The sequence below is a fragment of the Phocoena phocoena genome, chromosome 16 (genome assembly GCF_963924675.1).
Source record: "Phocoena phocoena chromosome 16, mPhoPho1.1, whole genome shotgun sequence".
NCBI lineage: Eukaryota > Metazoa > Chordata > Mammalia > Artiodactyla > Phocoenidae > Phocoena > Phocoena phocoena.
In genome coordinates, this window is record NC_089234.1 from 23,767,891 (window position 1) to 23,787,201 (window position 19,311).

The 19,311-nt window shown below is 42.1% G+C and overlaps 1 protein-coding gene across 1 annotated transcript in view; it reads right to left on the reverse strand.

Moving 5' to 3' along the window:
* Nucleotides 1-19,311, reverse strand: part of SORCS3 (sortilin related VPS10 domain containing receptor 3) — a 595,228-nt gene that overhangs the window by 153,267 nt on the left and 422,650 nt on the right. Inside the window, exon 6 of the mRNA XM_065894299.1 lies at nt 8,944-9,008. Within this exon, the coding sequence (XP_065750371.1) occupies nt 8,944-9,008 (65 nt within the window). The remainder of the gene's footprint in view (nt 1-8,943; nt 9,009-19,311) is intronic.

A 19,311-nucleotide genomic window follows, 5' to 3' on the forward strand; every position in this document is an offset into this window, starting at 1 on the left:
ACTCTCAACCACTGCGCCACCAGGGAAGCCCAGTATATTTCTAAATATCAAATGTCTTCCTAATGTATTTCTGAGAGCTGGTGCGGTCACTTACAAAAACTAAAAGTCAACAGCTTTGTTCCCTGTGAATAGAGAGATCTGCTCCGTAACTTTATCAGGACCAGGCCCTATTTCAACTAGCTGTACTGCTAGCAAGGCTTTAGGGAAGGTGGTACCATTGCACCACTGTGTCCAGCCTCATGCCCCCTCATCTTACAGATGGCGGACCAAGGGTCTCATTTGGTGAGAAAGGGTGACCTTAGACTGACGGATTAATTTCTTCTGTATTGGGTCAAGGTGTATAGAGAAGCTGCATGCATCAGACACTCCCTGAGGTTCCAGAAAGCAGAGAACATAAGACTGGTTCTTGCCCTCAGAAGAATCCCAGGCCAGTGATAGAGACGGGATATTCACAAGTGAACATGCCTTGGGATCTGTGCTGGATCAGAGAACTGAGGTATGTGGAAAGAGAACAAAGCAGATAACCCAACATCCTTAGTCCTATCTTCCTAAGAGGTTGCTTTTCCACCAGCAGTTTTGTAAGGCAAGCTTCTCATGCATCTATATCAATGAGTTTCACCATGAAGTCCAGCATTTCTCACTCTGTCAAACCTTTCCAAAAGGATCACCTCCTTAGAAACCTGGATAAAGTCTTAGTCATCTTTGTTTCTCTCCTCGCACTGCCTTTATAAAGCTTCAGTAAATGCAAGTTAAGCTGAAATGAATTACATTAAAAGCCGATACATTTGTGCTATATTCTGACCTGCAATTATGTTTTGCCTTTAAGATTATTAAATATTCAAACTATCCTAAATGTCATGCCTCTTTGCCATCTCAGAGAAAAAAAACTTTCCACGATTCGCTCAACTTCCATCCCTTTGGGTAATATTGTCAAAATTGAAAAAGTGAATTAAAATTGTGAACGAAAAGCAAATTCAGCTCTTCAGGTCTTTTCTTAGAGAAATACCCAGGAGCTATTTATTTTAAATAACAACATTGACTGTCAAATGCAAATAAGTGAAATCCAGCAGATTCCAAGAAACTCTGAAAAGTTATTTAGCTTCCAAAAGCCTCCTTTTCCTTGACTGGGGAGTGAGGCTAAACTATTTGTAGGCACAGGGCAAAACAAAGGATACTGACATTGTTCCAAATGCCTAACACAGCACCTGAGACAAGGTAGGTAATAAAAATCAGCAAAGCAAGAAAAGGTAGCGACTATTCCTTCCTATTGTGCTTATGGATTTGCTCACAGGAGAAGTCTAGTGTCTCTTCCTTCTAGAAAAGAAGGGGAACCTGGCAGAGTTATAGACATTTAGAAACCACAGCGATCCTGAATACCTTAGGATCCCTGATACTCCCCAGGGTTCTGGGATTTGAACCCAGGCGACCTGACACCAGAACCAGTGATCCTAATCGTTATGTACTTGAACCATGGAAGGAAAATCAGGCTGAGAATCAGACCAGGATCTACATTCTGGTTCAGTCCCTGTCACTGACTGTCTACGTAACCTTGGGCAAATTGTTATACATTTTGGTGCTTTTTGGAGAGTGATTCAGTTTGAAAATTTCTAATCCATCCCAACCCTTTTTTAAAATTCTGAGGTCCTTTATCAAAAACAATCCTATATTCTCACTATATCAAGTAGATTTTAGTGTGCCTTGTCTAAATGAACAGAAGGCCTGCAATCCTGTTGGTTTAGCTCCCCCTTATCCTCTTCTTGGCCTCTGAGTTCTTAGAATACTGCTGGATCTCTGAGTTACACAGTTTACAACCACTGAACTAGTCAGTAACCCAAAGTTTTTTAAGAGCCATTATTCTATGTATCTAGAACCTACAGCTTAGACTTCAGGGCTAATAGTTTTGCCCATTTGATTACTAATGACTGCCTGGAATGCTCTGTTAAGATGTACTGGGCTTTATCTTGGCTTAGTGAGAAAGTGCAGTAATTGATGAAGAGAGTTGATAATAACAGTACCAGGACAAGGAATGGTAGTATATGTGCTGTGGTTTTGATTCTAGAAATTTCAAGTCTAGATGTCTAAAAACTTATAGCTCGGGCTTCCCTGGTGGCGCAGCGGTTGAGAGTCCGCCTGCCGATGCAGGGGATACGGGTTCGCGCCCCGGTCTGGGAAGATCCCACATGCCGCAGAGCAGCTGGGCCCATGAGCCATGGCCGCTGAGCCTGCGCGTCCGGAGCCTGTGCTCCGCAACGGGAGAGGCCACAACAGTGAGAGGCCTGCGTACCGCGCAAAAAAAAAAAAAAAAAACTTATAGCTCATGTCGAGTTTCACTTATTACAGCGTCCTACAAGGCCCCCATATAGCTTATGCTTGAAAATTTCCAATAAACAGGAATCAACTACTTAACAGAGCAGTCTGCATCATTTTGGGGTCCTCTTAATTGTTCCTCCTTTGTTCATTGAACTGAAATCTGCCTCATTGTAAATTTTACTCTACAATAAGATCTTTGTTATCCAACTGATGAAAAAAATTATAAAAATACCTCTTATATTTGTGTATTCAAACACGTGAAGCACTAGAAGAGTCACAAAGTTTAAAAAAAAATTGTCCAGGGTCAAACAGGCTCTAATTGACAGAGTTAATTCTCCAACGTAACTCTTAGGGCACCAAGTTAATACTCTTTCTATTGACACTCAACGGTCTCTTTGATGGAGAAGGTGTGTGTGTGTGTGTGACTGAGTAAGTGAGTGAAAGAGAGAGAGAGAGAGAGAGGGAGAGAGGGAGAGAGGACATGAATATGAATATAAATATGAATATTCACAGGGGACACTGAGACATTCAGAGACAGATGATTTCCAGAAGAGAATGGGAGAAAAAGCCATTTGAATCCTGAATCTCATGGCAGAAACAGGTTTCACACTGTTATTAACCAAATTGGTTGGCTCTGCCCTGTTTAAACCATGCCAAGGCAAGAGATAATTCAATGGCTTTAGTTTAAGGAAGACTGACTCCCAAAGGGGAGGACCAGGACTGGGGAAGAGTGGAGATTCTTACACCGAAACAAGAAAAGGGACTTGTTTATGTTGGGTTTGCTCCAGAGTGCGGGAGCCAGGTTTAGAGACAGGACTGTCAATGCCACACCACGCACTGAAGAGCCACACTCCATGCTGCTGCACCTGCAGCCCCTCAGTCTAGGGCAGTCCTGTGCAATGGGAGCTACTAGTGACCTTTTAAATTTCCCAGCAGCCATACCTAAAAGGTGAACAGAAAAGTGTACATTTAACATATTTGATTTAACCCCAAATATTATGATTTCATCATGTAACTAATATAAAAATTACTAATGGGCTATTTTCCGTCATTTTATTCATAGTAAGTCTTTGAAATCTGGTGTGTATTCCACACGTACGGCACACATCAATTTGGACATCACATCTCAAGTGCTCAATAACCACGTGTAACTGAATGGCTACCGTATTGGACAGTACAAGTCTAGCATAACTTTCTCACTCTCCTTTTCTACCATCCCCTTGGGAAAATCCAACTCATCTCCCAAGATGAAACTTAACCATGGGCTCTTCAGTGCAGCCTTCAGTCGCTCCTCAGCGACTGGGCTACCCTGCCTTTTGGTTCGCACAGATAGCACTTTCTTCATGAGACAAAACAGAGTCCCCATGGCCTTTGGCACATTATATTGCAGCAATAATCTGTGTACTTCTCTGCCTCTGCTACTCAATGCTGATTGTGTCCTATTTACCCACACACCCTCCACAGCTTCGTGCAGTGCAGTGCTGATCAAAGCGGGGTCTACTGGCCAGCAGCATCAGCTGGGAGCTTGTCAGAAATACGGAAGGTGTGTTTTAAAAAGCTCTCCAGGGCTTCCCTGGTGGCGCAGTGGTTGAGAGTCCGCCTGCCGATGCAGGGAACATGGGTTCGTGCCCCGGTACGGGAGAATCCCACATGCCGCAGAGCGGCTGGGTCCGTGAGCCATGGCCGCTGAGCGGCTGGGTCCGTGAGCCATGGCCGCTGAGCCTGGGCGTCCGGAGCCTGTGCTCCGCAACGGGAGAGGCCACAACAGTGAGAGGCCCCCGTACCACAAAAAAAAAAAAAAAAAAAAAAAAAGCTCTCCAGATGGTTCATTTGTATGTTAATGTTGGAGAAGCTCAGATCTAGTGCAGTGGTTCTCAACCCCACATGTACTTCAAAATCATTAGGACAATTTTATGCAGGGCAATGCCCATGACCTTCCCCTGAAGAATCTTTTCATTGGTCTGTGGTGGGACCAGGTGAGTGTGAGTGTGTGTGTGTGTGTGTGTGTGCGTGTGTGTGGCAATTTTCATCTTTTTTTTTTTTTTTTTTTTTTTGCGGTACGTGGGCCTCTCACTGCTGTGGCCTCTCCCGTTGCGGAGCACAGGCTCCAGATGCTCAGGCTCAGCGGCCATGGCTCATGGGCCCAGCCGCTCCGCGGCATGTGGGATCTTCCCGGACAGGGGCACGAACCCGTGTTCCCTGCATCGGCAAGCGGACTCTCAACCACTGAGCCACCAGGGAAGCCCAGTGTGTGTGGCAATTTTAATGCTAGGTTTTGAGAACCTCTTGTCTTCTACACATGGAAAGGGCTCTGTCACAGTGGAGTGAATTATGAGTGGGTCAATAAATAAAGATAACACAAATTTCTATATTTCTGCCATACTCTGGGAAGTACACAGAGCAACATGTAATTGTTTTTTCATAGGCATATCCTGTTTCCATCCCCGGAAGATCTTTACAAAGCTCATACTATTCCTGCTAATATTTAGGAAGTTCTCTCGTCCATGATTTTAGACATTTGAAAGTTATCTTGATGTGGAGAGCACTTTATAATGAATTATGACTTGCTGATTTTTGTTTCTTAGAAGGGAAAGAAAGACCCATTTGCTCTCTTTATACGTTCTTCTCACTTGCATTCCTGTGACAGCCAAGGTGCTACGGAACAGAGTAATTCCCGACTCCAATACCAAGGCTCCTTGTTCATGCTTACGGAGGGTATAACTGTCCCCAAGCTGTGACTCCAGCACCACCTGAGGTAAGGGATCCACACAGCAGTGTTCCTGAATAGCACCTGGATCAAAATCACGCTGGGAGTGCGCTTAACAATATGGAGACTCCCAGGTCCTGTACCAGACCACCTAAACCAAAACCTCTGAGGTGGACCCCAGGAATCTGTAGTGGAATCAGCTCACCAGAGGACAATCATGAATGCTACTGGTTGAGCAAAACGGCCATGAGAACTGTGGTGCAGGCAGATGCAGAGAAATGGAATTTCACTGCTCAAGACCCCTTTGATGATAATTTTCAAAATAGCAATTAGCAAAAATTCTATAACACAGGGTAAAGGGTCTGAAATGGGCTGATTAAGGAACAGACTCTTGAACATGCCAGAAAAAGTGGAATAATGAAGGAAAATCTGAGGAAGGAAAAATAATTATCTAAGACCCATTATTTCTCCTGATTTAAGATTCTTAGAGAATTTTGTTATTGTTCTTTTAAACATATGAGTCACAGAACAAAAGGACTCAAAGGATCTAGGTATTACTTACTCCAAATATAGCAAATACTTGTGTTTACTTGTCATCTTTATATTTTCCTTGGTAAATGTTCTGTTCAAATTTTTCCTACTTTTTTTTTTTTTAATGGGGTTGTTTCTTATTCCTATGCTTTAAAGGTTCTTTATGGGTTCTGGCTATAAGTCCTCTGTTAGTTATATGATCTGCAAATAGTTTCTCCCACTGTCTTTATAGTATCTTCTGAAGAATAAAATTTTTAAATTTTGATGAAGTCCAATTTATGGATTCTTTATTTTATCAATTTTGCTCTTGGCGTCAATTTGAGGTCATAAAGATTTTCTCCTACAGTTTCTTCCAAAAGTTTTATAATTTTATGTTTTACATTTAGAAATGTGACGCATTTTGAGTTAGAGTTTGTATAACCTGTAAATCATAGGTTGAAGTTCATTTTCCCCATATGGCTGCCCAATTTTTTCTAACGCCCTTTGTTAAAAATAATCATCCTCTCTCCACTGAATGTTTTGTATCCAACAACCCTGCTCTACTTACATATTTGTTCTAGCAGCTTTTTTTGTAGATTCCTTGTGACATTCTACATAGAGAATCACGTCAACGAGAATAATGACAGTTTTATTTTTTTCCTTTGTAATCTATACGAATTGCATTTCATTTTTCTTCCTTTATTGCACTGACTAGGACTTTCAACATCATGTTGAAAAGGTGTGTTAAGAGTAAACATCCCATATATACACTAATATGTATAAAATGGATAACTAATAAGAAGCTGCTGTATAAAAAAATAAATTAAATAAAATTGAAAAATTCAAAAAAAAAAAAAGAAAGAAAGAGTAAACATCCCTGCCTTTTACCTGCCCTTAGGGGGAAAGCGTTCAGTATCTCATCATTAAATATGATGTTGGTTGTGGGTCTTTTATACTTGTTCTTTATCAGAATTCTCCTCTATTTGTAGGGTGTTGAGAGTTTTGTGTTCTAGTTTTTATTCTATCACTAGGCTATCGTGTGAATTTGGGCAAATTCAAGTCCAAGCTACCACATCAAGGGAAAAAAAAGGAAATAAAATATATGTTGTGCCTTTTTGTGATGATCAGAAAGATAGAGATGTATGTGTATGTGTGAGTGTGTGAGTGTAAGAAAGCATTCACTACATACCAAAGAAGAAAGGAGTCATACATTTCATTAGGGTATGTAAAATAAAACATCCCTGGTTAGTTCAGCCTTGTTACATGCACTTTCTAAATAAAGGGGGGTTAGAGCCAATTCACTAGGTTGAAAGAAGATACTTTGAAGTATTGAAAAACTCATTTTAAAAAACCTAAAAAAAGACATAGAATTAATATATATTATATTTTAACCTAAGTGTGGCATATGACACTTATCCCTGTTATATTTCTGTCTGCTTTCTTCAATTCTTGACAATAGGCCAGGAACTTTTCTATGTGTTTTGCATTTTTAATCTCATAAAATTTCACAGCAGTTCTGTACCACAGACCTTATCCCAATGTGGACCAGAATTCTTGAACTTTCAGAAAGTAGGTTTGAGCTTTATGTAAGAAATTACCTTAAAAAAAAAAAAAAAAAAGGAGCTGTCCAGCAGTAGAAAAGGATATATCTTAAGCCTGAGCTCATGAAACCTGAGGACACACTATAAGAGATTCTGGGGGAAGGGATTCCTACACTATGTAGGAGGTCAGACAGGCATATAAAGTTTTCTCCAAGTCTAAAATATTACAACCACCACAGATCACATATACAGCTTAAAAATGCTGACATGACAAGCAAAGCCAAGGCAGGGGTTGTCCTGAAAACATGTCTGTGGGTCATCTTCTGAGAGCTGCTGTCTGCTCCCCTCCTGCTTTTCTGCTATGCTCCTTCAAACCCCTCCCTCCATCCCACTAGTCCTCTAAGTTTCCATGTTTTTTTTTCTTAGCACTAAGAGTAATTTCGAATTTAGGCTTCGCCATGCTTGACGATCAGTGAATTTGTATATGTGGCATCACCTCCCTAAAATATAACTCTTCTGTTAAAAAAAGAAAATGTAAAAATAGTGTGGGTCATCCCTCATCCCTGGCTGCATCAGAGAAAGACAGAAAGAGAGAGAGAAAGAGAGAGAGAAAGAGAAGAAAGAGAAGAAAGGAAGGAAGGAAGGAAGGAAGGAAGGAAGGAAGGAAGGAAGGAAGGAAGGAAGGAAGGAAGGAGGAAGGAAGGAAGGAGGAAGGAAGGAACTCAGCAGAGTGCCAGGCATATAGCAACAAGTGTCATTTGCCTTCTAACTCTTTTAAAAATAAAAATAAAGCAAATAAAATATATTCCCCAAAGTGCACGTTTCTAGCATACATCTGAGTTTGGCCTCAAAAGCAGTAGATTTCCCATGGACAAAGCACAAGCACATCCGATACCTGCATCCAGGTCACAAAGAATCTCCTTCTGTTTGTACATTCAACCCATAACCCTATGAGGCGGGCAGGGCAAGGATGAACATCCTCAGATAGTAGGAAGCCAGAGCACAGAGAGGTTAGGGGGTCTCATGGTCTCATGGCTAGTGGGTGGCAGGACCCAGGACCTCAACTCACAGTCCGGTGCTTTGATCTGCTGCACCCCTAGGTCACTATTATTTCCATGGATTATTTGGCTCTATTTGTGATCTAGTATATGCTAATTATATTTCCATATATTTTTCAGATTTATCATCTATTTTCACATATTTAAGTTGAGTTTATCTTTCTGGGACAGGGAAGAGCCCTATAGATACTTAAGTTGGTGCAAAATGATACTTTATCAGTCAAATTCTGTTCAAGATGTAGACAGGTGTATGATGTACAAAGGGGTCAATGTTTGAAGTCCTGGATTCCATGGCTGATGTGCGGGGACAGTAGAGGTCTGGCTCACCCCTGTATCTCCAGGGCTAAGAATCTTGCCTGACACACAGTAGGCCATCCCTCAATATTTGCTGAATGAATGAACAAACAACTCTGGAAATAGTTTGTCCAGTTACCTTTTTTTTGTAATCTTGACTATATAAAGTTTATTTTCTTAAAGCTGGCATCGTCTCATTCACCATGTGAATGCAAAATACCACGATGAGCTACGGCCATCCCTATGTGAATTACACTGAAGATGCCAGGAAGTTACTAACAGGAGCCTCAGAATTGGTCACATTAACTCTCATCTCCAGCAAATTCATTCCTGAGGGTTTATTTCAATGAAATGTCTCCCTTGGGACTGGAGGCCTCTCCCCGACTCTAGGAAATAAAATGCATATGGCAGTAAGGGAGCTCAGGGCTTTTCATCTTCCCAAGCCATTAAAATGCAAATTGGGGGAGGAGGGAGACCTGCAGGCAGATCTCCCCGGGCCCAGCCTGGTGGCCTCAGCACTCACATCCATCAGCTGTCCGCACTTCCATGTGCACCAAGTCCGCCTCTTTATCCAATCCGGACACCGACCTGGGGAAGGAAAGGAGAGTCAGAAGCTCAGTGACCATGAGGATGGCAGACAACAAAGTGGGGAACCATTCAGGGTTATTACTCAGAAAGCCACTTTCTCAAGATGGCCTGTCTTGCGCTGTGGGGACCCACAGAATATGGAGACTTGCAGCCCCTGCAGGGTGGCTCTCTCTAGCAGCTGCCACCTATAATGGTCACAACTCATGTGTCTTGGAGCAGTGTCACGGAGTCAGTAACTCTCAAAAAAACGTAAAGGAGCACAGAGTAATGTACTCCATAGTAAAGCTGGTCTAAACCTCTGTCCTCAACCCTTCCCCACCTCATACCTTCCACTTCCCCAGTCTTGTCACACCCGGTTATTTCCACCACTTCCTTCCCCTCTGCCCTCCCACTTGGGGTGTGCTACTCCCACGTTCTGCCCCTGGGGAAGGTGGTTTAGCCTCCGTTCTGGCTATCTGCTTCCAGACACTCCTACCCTCCTGAGTTTGGGCCTATCTGCCCTTCCTTACCTCTGCCTTGTGAACAATAAATGTTTGGTGACAAACATTCAAAACCTGGTCTAACAGGGACACAATTCTGGTGATAGGAGTGGGAAACTTTAAAGGTTGATGGTCAATAGTCAGAAAAAGGAAGGCTGGGAATCCTGACGAACTAATTCCTGTGGGCCTCCAACCTCCCACACATAAAGTCCAGTCAGCTACCTCCTGCATGAGATATCCAGGCCAGAGTAAGACCCAGAAAGTCAGCTAAAAGAGGCAACACAGACATTAAAACATTCATGCACTAAAGGCATCACATAATCCACCCTCTCCAGCAAGCTTGGACTCACAGTCATTTTAGTTTTAAATTTCATTCTAAGATTGGTTTTCTGGTTTTACAGTCCTCAATAGGGAAGAGGCAGCAAGTTAGAAAGAAAAAGGAGAATTTAAAACAATGAGAATCAAGGTACCCGGATAGCAAGACAAATTGAAAACTTATGAAAAACAGACCGAAGAACTCAAAACCCAATCTTCTACATCATAAATCTACTACACTTCTTATGATGCTGAGGCCATAGCTGTATAGCACGGTTCAGTATCTGACATCTCTGCTGAGGGGCTGAATGCAGAGAACGGGAAGCAGGAGGCTAATGATATCAGTTTACTCTAAGAAAATAGGGTTGCAAATGACCTATGTTAGGAGAAATGAAATGATTTTTATTTGTTAATGATTATTGTCTTGAATGGCTAAATTTCAGTTGCTTTAAAAGTTCATTTATGTAAAATACTTCTTTCCCCCAAAAATACTGAATAAAAGAAGTTTTACTCTAATGCTGTATTTTTTCCCAGTGATCACTGATACACTATCTTTTAATTTTTCCTCACCTCATTTGATGCCTAAGGTAAGGAGAACAGGTATCACTAGTTATATTTGACTGAATGGGAAACCGTGGCACAGAGAAATGGATATGTATCTAAGACGACACGGGGACTTAGGCCAGAACTAGAGAGACTGACTGACTGACTGAGACTTCTCCATCGAGAGCGGCTCCCAGCCTTCTTGGCTCTTCTCCCCTCTGCTTGCAATGTCCTTTAGATGCAACTCTCTCCCTGCCCCTTTCCTTCTCCAGCTACCTCTCCCCTTTCCTTCAATGCTCAGTTGGTCTCATCCCTCCAGCAGCCTATCCATCCCTCATCTCACTGAAGAACCTTTATCTGCGTCCATAGCATCCTAACCTTGGTGGTTCTCAAACTTGGCTGCTCACGAGAGCCACTGGGTGAGCTGTGAAACATCCAGATGCCTGGGCCCCTCCCCAAACCAATGAAATCAAAACTTTTGGGATAATCTCAAGGCATCCGCATTTTTTTTGTTGTTGTTTTGTTTGTTATTTTTTGTTTTTGTGGTACGTGGGCCTCTCACTGCTGTGGCCTCACCCATTGCGGAGCACAGGCTCCAGACGCGCAGGCTCAGTGGCCATGGCTCACGGGCCCAGCCGCTCCACGGCATGTGGGATCCTCCCGGACCGGGGAACGAACCCGTGTCCCCTGCATCGGCAGGTGGACTCTCAACCACTGCACCAACAGGGAAGCCCCGCATTTTTTTAAATTTAAATTTATTTTATTTATTTATTATTTTGGCTGCATTGGGTCTTTGTTGCTGTGCACGGGCTTTCTCTAGTTGTGGCGAGTGGGAGCTACTCTTCGTTGCGGTGCACGGGCTTCTCTTGTTGCGAAGCATGGACTCTAGGCGCGCAGGCTTCAGGAGTTTTGGCTCACGGGCTGTGGAGTGCAGGCTAAGTAGTTGTGGTGCACGGGCTTAGTTGCTCTGTGGCATATAGGATTTTCCTGGACCAGGGCTCGAACCCGTGTCCCCTGCATTGGCAGGCGGATTCTTAACCACTGCGCCACCAGGGAAGCCCTGGCATCCGTAATTTTGAAAGCTCCCAGGTTATTTCCATGCACAGCCAAGTCTTAGAACCACTGCTTTGCATGACTCAATCACGTCGCATATAATTGCACTTCTGTGAATTCTGTACTTGGATATAAACTTCAAAGAAGTAGGATTCTGTCTATTTATCTTTGAATCCTTGGCACCTAAGTGCCTAGTATATATTAGGTGCTACTGATATATTTACTGAATTAATGAACAATCCAATCTGCCCATGACAATGACAAAATTCCGATGTGAAACTCACTTGAGGTCAGACACACCTCTGTTCCACGGCCTCCCTGCTTCTTTATAAGCAAGTTGGTATTCTTAGAACTAGAGGCCTCTCAGGTTATTATTCTTCTATCCTCCCCCAAGGTCAATGGCAGGGTAGGATGGTCAGAACTGGAACCATAATGACAGTCTAACTATGGGCATCAAGCACTATGTCCTTTAACAAAAGAAAAGTCCTTGCCTCTTAGGAGCTTGAAACAAGGCAAACAACACCAATAAAACAAGCACAGAAACTGCTCCTTCATCCAGGATCGCTCACTGCTTTCCACCTATCTAAATCTTATACACCTTTAAAGGTTAAAACCAAGAATCAGGTCCTCCTGGAAGTCTTCCTTGATTACTCTAGCTCTCCCACCTTTGAACTGCTGGAGAATTCAGAATCAAGACTGAACATCCTAAAGCACTTGTATTGTTATTAAGTTGTGTGTTTGTTTCTCTGGAGTTGGTCTTGGCTCCTGAGAGCGGACACCTGTGGTCATGGTTGGCTTAGCACCCCTACTACCCTTCCATCCTTTGCAGGACTGTTCTACCCAACTCACGCCATGTGCTTTGTCCAGGGTGGTCAATCAATCACAGGAGCCCATCCCTCTGATGCCCCAGGATGGCACATGATCCAGCGTGATCATGAGACATCTTGGCTGTGGTGGTCAGAACATGCCAGGACAGTTTAGAGGACTTCCTCAGGATTTCTCTAACTGAGCTGGCAGGAAAAAACTGCCTTTCCTCTCTGATCATCAAGTCAGAACTCTTGGGAGAAATGTTCCCTGATAGTAAAAATAGGTCTAAAGGAGCAATGTAGCTACACATAGAAAAAGAAAAGAGAGTTGACATTGGGACAGGTAGTTTAACAGAGAGACGGGGCTACAAAGGGTGATAGGAAGATAGTGGGCAAGACAGAGATGAGACAGACACACAGGAAAGAGAGAGACAGACAGCAGAGATTCAGAAAGAAATGGACAGGGTAGACCAAAATGGCAACACAGGAGACCCCTGAGCTCCCTTCCTCCCATGGATACACCAAATGTACACGTGGATGTAAATTCCCTCTGAAAGAGATCCAGAAACTAGTTGAGTAACTTCTACGCATCAAATGAATGAGAAAATACCCACACCGAAAAGGCTAAGGGTACAAAAGGCTAAGATACACTCTCACCATAAACCCCGCCCCTGGCACACGACCACACAATTGGAAGTGAACCATCAACTCTCATATTCTCCCTGAGGAGCAAAGGGTTTGGAGCCCCCATCTAGCATCCCAAATTTTAAGACTTGCAACAGAGGGACGGCCCCCAAAACACCTGACTCGAAAAGCCAGCGGGGCTTGTGTCCCCAAGACAATAGCAAACAAAGACGCAATTCTTAACGGGTGCACGAGCACTGATGCAGCTGTTGCCCCAGGGCTGAGTGCAGAGGGAGCAGGCAGAATCACCCATCTCCCCGTCTTTCCCTGCAAGTGTTATCTGAATACTATAACAGCTGCTGCCTGAGGGCCCGTCTTCTAATTTAGCAGGCTTCTAGAGACTGCATGTGAATCTCCCCAGACAGAGAAGGCCAACGAATATCCCTCCCACCTTCTGCCTCCGGTCCTCCCCAAGTTGCCAGTATCTCCCTGGAAGGAGCTCATACGTGACTGCACCCCAGCTTTTAGGGCCGCCACCTATGCGATGGGTCCCCAGATTTCCTGGCTTTGACAGCCAGTGGAGCTGCCATTCACGAGTCCCATGGAACTGTAACAAACAAAGAAGCAGTTCTTAACAATCTATCTCCCTGAGGTTCAGCACAGAAGGAGCAGAAAAAAAAAACGCCCAGCTCCCCATCTTTCCCTGATAAAGGTTTTTATGTGGATACTTTAAAAGCTGCCACCTGGGGCTTCCGTGGTGGCGCAGTGGTTGAGAGTCCGCCAGTCGATGCAGGGGACACGGGTTCGTGCCCCGGGCCGGGAAGATCCCACGTGCCGTGGAGCGGCTGGGCCCGTGAGCCATGGCCGCTGAGCCTGGGCGTCCGGAGCCTGTGCTCCGCAATGGGAGAGGCCACAACGGTGATAGGCCCGCAAAAAAAAAAAAAAGCTGCCACTGCCACTTGAGGCTTCTAATTTAGCAGGTACCTCGGGGCTGTGGTCCTCCTCAAAGACTGAGGAAGGTTGCAGACACTCCTCCCATCTTCTCCTTCCAGGCCACTCCAATAATAAAACCAAGTCACCAGTGTCTCCCTGAAAGGAGGTTGTATACATATCTGGCACCCCAGCTCTTGTGACAACTTCATGAAGGATGAGCCCCTGAAACATCTGGCTCTAATAACCAACGGGCCTTCCATTCATAAGGCACAAGGACTGCAACAAACAAACAGTTATTATGGGCACAGGAACACACCCACCCCTGCAGCTATATACCAACAGGAAGCACAGAGGGAGCAGGCAAAAATGCCATTGCCTTGTTTCTCCCTGGAAGGGGCTTAATTACATACTTTCTTAGCTGCTGCCTGAGGGTCCAGCTTCTCATCAGCCTGCATCTAGCTGCTGACTGCACTCCTCCCCCTGGATCACTGATAGGTCTTGGCACACCCTTAACTACCGGGAGCCACTAAGGACAAAGAAGGAGGCTTGAACAATCACAAAAGTTTGAGAGACAACTATGAGTTCGGTCAAGCTGATCAATGAGGTTCATCTCCTACAGGAGATCACTCTGTCAAGACTGGGAGACACATCTTGTGCTGATCTATCTAATGCTCAGAGACCAACACAGACTCAAGAAAAATGAAGGAACAGACAAATATGTTACAAACAAAAGGACGAGATAAATGTCTAGAAACATATCTTAATAAAATGGAGGTAAGTTATTTATCTGGTAGGGTGTTCAAAGCAACTGTCACAAAGATGCCTACCAGGGTCAGGAGAGCAATGCATGAAGACAGTGAGAATTTCAACAAAGAGACAGAACTATGAAAAAGTACCAAACGGAAATCATAGAACTGAAGAAGAAAATAATTGAACTGAAAATTCAATACAGGGGGTCAACAAAAGATAGATGAATTGAAAGAAAGAATCAGTGAAGTCTAAGACAGGGAAGTGGAATTCATACAACTAGAGGTGCAAAAATGAAAAAAGAAAAAAAAGAGTGAAGATAGCTTAAGGGACTTACGGGACAACATCAAGTAGACTAATGTTCTCATTATAGGGGTCCAAGAAGGAGAAAAGAGAAAGGGATAGAAAACTTATTTGAGGAAATAATGGCTGAAAACTTCCCTAACTGGGGGAACGTAACAGACAGGCAGAACCAGGAAACATAGAAAGTTCCAGATAAGATGAATCTGAAGAGGACTCTACACAGATACACTGTAATTAATGTATATGACCAAACAGTATAATTAATGTATAGGACCAAAAGCTAAATATGAAGAGAGAATCACAAGATCAGAAAGAGAAAAACAATTTGTTACATATGAGGGAACTCCCATAAGACTATCAGCATACTCTTCAGCCAAAACTTAGCAGGCCAGAGGGGAGTGGGATGATATATTAAAAGTACTGGGCTTCCCTGGTGGCGCAGTGGTTGAGAGTCCACCTGCTGGTGCAGGGGACACGGGTTCGTGTCCCGGTCCAGGACTATCCCACATGCCGCAGAGCGGCTGGGCCTGTGGGCCATGGCCGCTGGGCCTGCGCGTCCGGAGCCTGTGCTCCGCAACGGGAGAGGCCACAGCAGTGAGAGGCCCGCGTACCACAAAAAAAAAAAAAAAAAAAAGTACTGAAGGAAAAAAACAAAGACAAAAACCCGCCGACCAAGAACATTCTACCCAGCAAATCTGTCTTTCAGAATTGATAGAAAAATAAAGAGTTTTCTAGACAAATAAACACTCTAGGAGGTCATTACCACTAGATCAGTTTTACAAGAAATGTTAAACGGAGTTTTTCCAGCTGAAATTAAATAACACTAATTAATAGAAAAATATACAAAAGCATGAAGTTCACTGGTAAAGGTAAAAATACAGTTACTTTTGGAATATGCTATTATTCTAATGGTGGTGGGTAAATCATTGATAAGTCTACTACGAAGGTTAAAAGACAAAACTATTAAAGTTATAACAACATTAAGTTGTTAATGAATACACAATGTAAATGATGCAAATTGTGACATCAAAACATAAAATTCGAAAGGGGGGGGGTGCTTTTGATGTGTTTGAAGCTATTAGCACAGACTGTTATAAATAGAAGATGTTTTATCTAAGCCTCACATTAACCACCAACCAAAAGCATACAGTAGGCACGCAAAAGAAAAAGAAAAAGGAATCCAAACTTTCCACTACAGAAAATCATCAAATCACAGAGGAAAAGAGCAAGAGATGAAGCAAGGAATAACGGAATTACAGAACAAGAGAACATTTAACAAAATGGTAATGGTGAGTCTGACTATCAATAATTACTTCAAATGTCAAAAGACTAAATTCCCCAAACAAAAGACAAAGGATAGCCGAATGAATAAAGAAAACAAGACCTAACTATATGTGCCTCCAAAAGACTCACTTCAGCGTTAAAACAAACACAGAGACTGAAAGCAAAGAAATTGAAAAATATATTGCATGCACATGGAAAGAAAAGCAGAAGCAGCTATTCTTATATCAGATGAAATAGACTTTAAGCCAAGAACTGTAAGAGACGAAGAAGGTCATTATATAATAAGAAAGGGGGCAATTCATCAAGAGGATATATTATTTGAAATATTTATGCCAATACAGGAGAACCTAAATATATAAAGCAAGTCTTAAAAGATCTGAAGGAAGACATAGCAATACAATAACGTCAGAGGACTTCAATACCCCACTTTTACCAGTGGATGGATTGTTCAGACAGAAAGTCAAGAAGGAAACATTGGATTTAAGCTACACTTTAGACCATACGGACCTAACAGACATACAGTGGTCTCCCCTCTTATCCTTTCACTTTCTGTGATTTGAGTTACTGGAGGTCAATGTGCTCCAAAAATATTAAATGAAAAATTCCAGAAATAAACAATTTTTAAGTTTTAAATTGCATGCTGTATGAATTGCATGATGAAACACTGCACTCGCTCCATCCCACCTTGGAAGTGAATCATCCCTTTGTCCAGCACACCTCGCCCATTACTCATTTAGTAGCTGTCTTGGTTACCAAAGTGATTGTCAAGGCATCACAGTACTTGTGTTCAAATAACCCTTTTGTTAGTTAATAATGGCCCTAAAGTGCAAGAGTAGTGATGTTGGCGATTCAAATATGCCAAAGAAAAGCCATAAAATTCTTCCTTTAAGTGAAAAGGTGAAAGGTTTCAATTTAATAAAGGAAAGAAAAAAAATGATATGCTGAGGTTCCTAAGATCTACAGGAAGAATGAACTTTCTATTTATGAAACTTTGAGGAAGGAAAAAAGAAATTCATGCTGGTTTTGCTGTTGCACTTCGAACTGCAAAAGTTATGGCTACAGCACATGGTAAATGCTTAGTTAAGATGGGAAAGGCATTAAATCTGTACCATAAGATCTTTTGAGAGAAAGAAACCACATTCACACAACTTTTATTACAGTATTAGTTACAACTGTTCTGTTTTATTATCAGTTATTGTTGTTAATCTCTTACTGTGCATAATTTATAAATTAAACTTTATCATAGGTATGTATGCATAGGAGCAAAACATATTATAGAGGGGGTTCGGTACTATCCATGGTTTCAGGCATCTACTGGGAGTCTTAAAATGCATCCCCCATGGAAAAGGGGGAGCTACTGTATAGAGAACATTGTATCCAACAGCAGCAAAATCACATTCTTCTCAAGTGCACATGGAACATTCCACAGGATAGATCATATGTTAGGACTCAAAAAAGTCTGAATAAATTGTAAAACGATGAAATCATCTCAAGCATCTTTTTCCAACCACAACGGTATGAAACTAGAAAGCAATTACAAGAAGAAAAGAGGAAATTCACGAATATATGGAGATGAAGCAACGTGCTCCTAAACGGCCAATAAATCAAGGAAGAAATCAAAAGAGGAATCAAAAAATATCTTGAGACAAATGAAAATGGAAGCACAACATAGCAAATCTTACAGGATGCATCAGAGACAGTCTAAGATGCAAATGCATGGCAATAAATGCCCACATTAAGAGAAAAAAGACCTCAAAATAAACAATCTAACTTTACACCTAGAGAAACTAACAAAAAAAGACTAAACTAACCCTAAAATTATTAGAAGGAAGTTAATAACAAAGATCAGAGCAGAAAGGAAAGAAACTGAGGCTAAAAAGACAATAGAAAAGATCAGTGAAACTAAGAGCTGTTTTTAAGTTAACCAAAATAGATTAATCTTTAGCTAGATTTACCAAGAAAAAGAAAGACTCAAATAAATAAAATTATAAATGAAAGAAGAGACATTATAACTGACACCACAAAAATGCAAAGACTTATAAGAGACTACTATGGACGGTTATAAGACAACATATTGGACAACACAGAAAAAATAGATAAATTCCTAGAAACATACAATCTACCAAGACTGAATCATGAAGAAACAGAAAATCTGAACAGACCAGTTACTAGTAAGAAGATTGAATCGATAATCAAAAACCTCCCAACAAAGAAAAGTTCAGGGCCAGATGGCTTCACTAGTGACTTTTAACAATCATTTAAAGAAGAACTAATACCAGTCTTTCACAAACTCTTCCAAAAAGTTAGAAGAGGAAGAAATACTTCCAAACCCATTTTACAAGGCCGGTGTTACCCTAATACCAAAGCCAGTAAAGGATACTACAAGAAAATTACAGATGATGCAAAGCTCCTCAACAAATGATTTAGCAAACTGAATTCAACAGTAGAGATCTTCCTCAACTCACGATGGGTTTATGTTCTGATGGACCCATGGAAAGTTGAAAATATCAAATTGAAATGCATTTAATACACCTAAGCTACTGAATATCACAGCTTAGCCTAGCCTACCTTAAATGTGCTCAGAACACTTACATTAGCCTACAGGTGGTCAAAATCATCTAACACAAAGGCTGTCTTATAATGAAGTGTTTAATATCTCATTTAATTTATTGAATGCTGTACTGAAAATGTAAAACAGAATGGTTAAATGGGTACAGAATGGTTGTAAGTGTATTGGTTGTTTATCCTATTGGTTCTGTTTCTCTGGAGAGCCTTGATTAATACAACTTGCTTCTTAGTCCCGCTCCAACTTTGCAGCCCGTTTATCCACATAAGCCCATAACGCACCTTTGTGAGTGTGTCTGCAATATTTATCTGCTTAGACCATCAACTACAAAAAGAATGGGTCTTATTAATATACAACCCATCAGACAGTGAGCTTCCTAAGGACAGAGACTTTAATTATTTTTCTCCAATATTTTCTACCACACACAACTCAGGACTAGGCATACCTTCAGACTAAATGATAAGGATAAGAGATTTGTACTTCAAAGCTACTCTGTCCCTGGATCCAGAGGGAAAGAGATTAAGTTGCTCAGCTGGCCAGAGGTGGAGCAAAAGATGTTGAGGGCTGAGGGTAAGGAGAATACCCGTGCCCTTGTCTTAGCTCACAGAGGAATGCCACTGCCCACTTTCTGCAGTACTGCTGGCATTAGC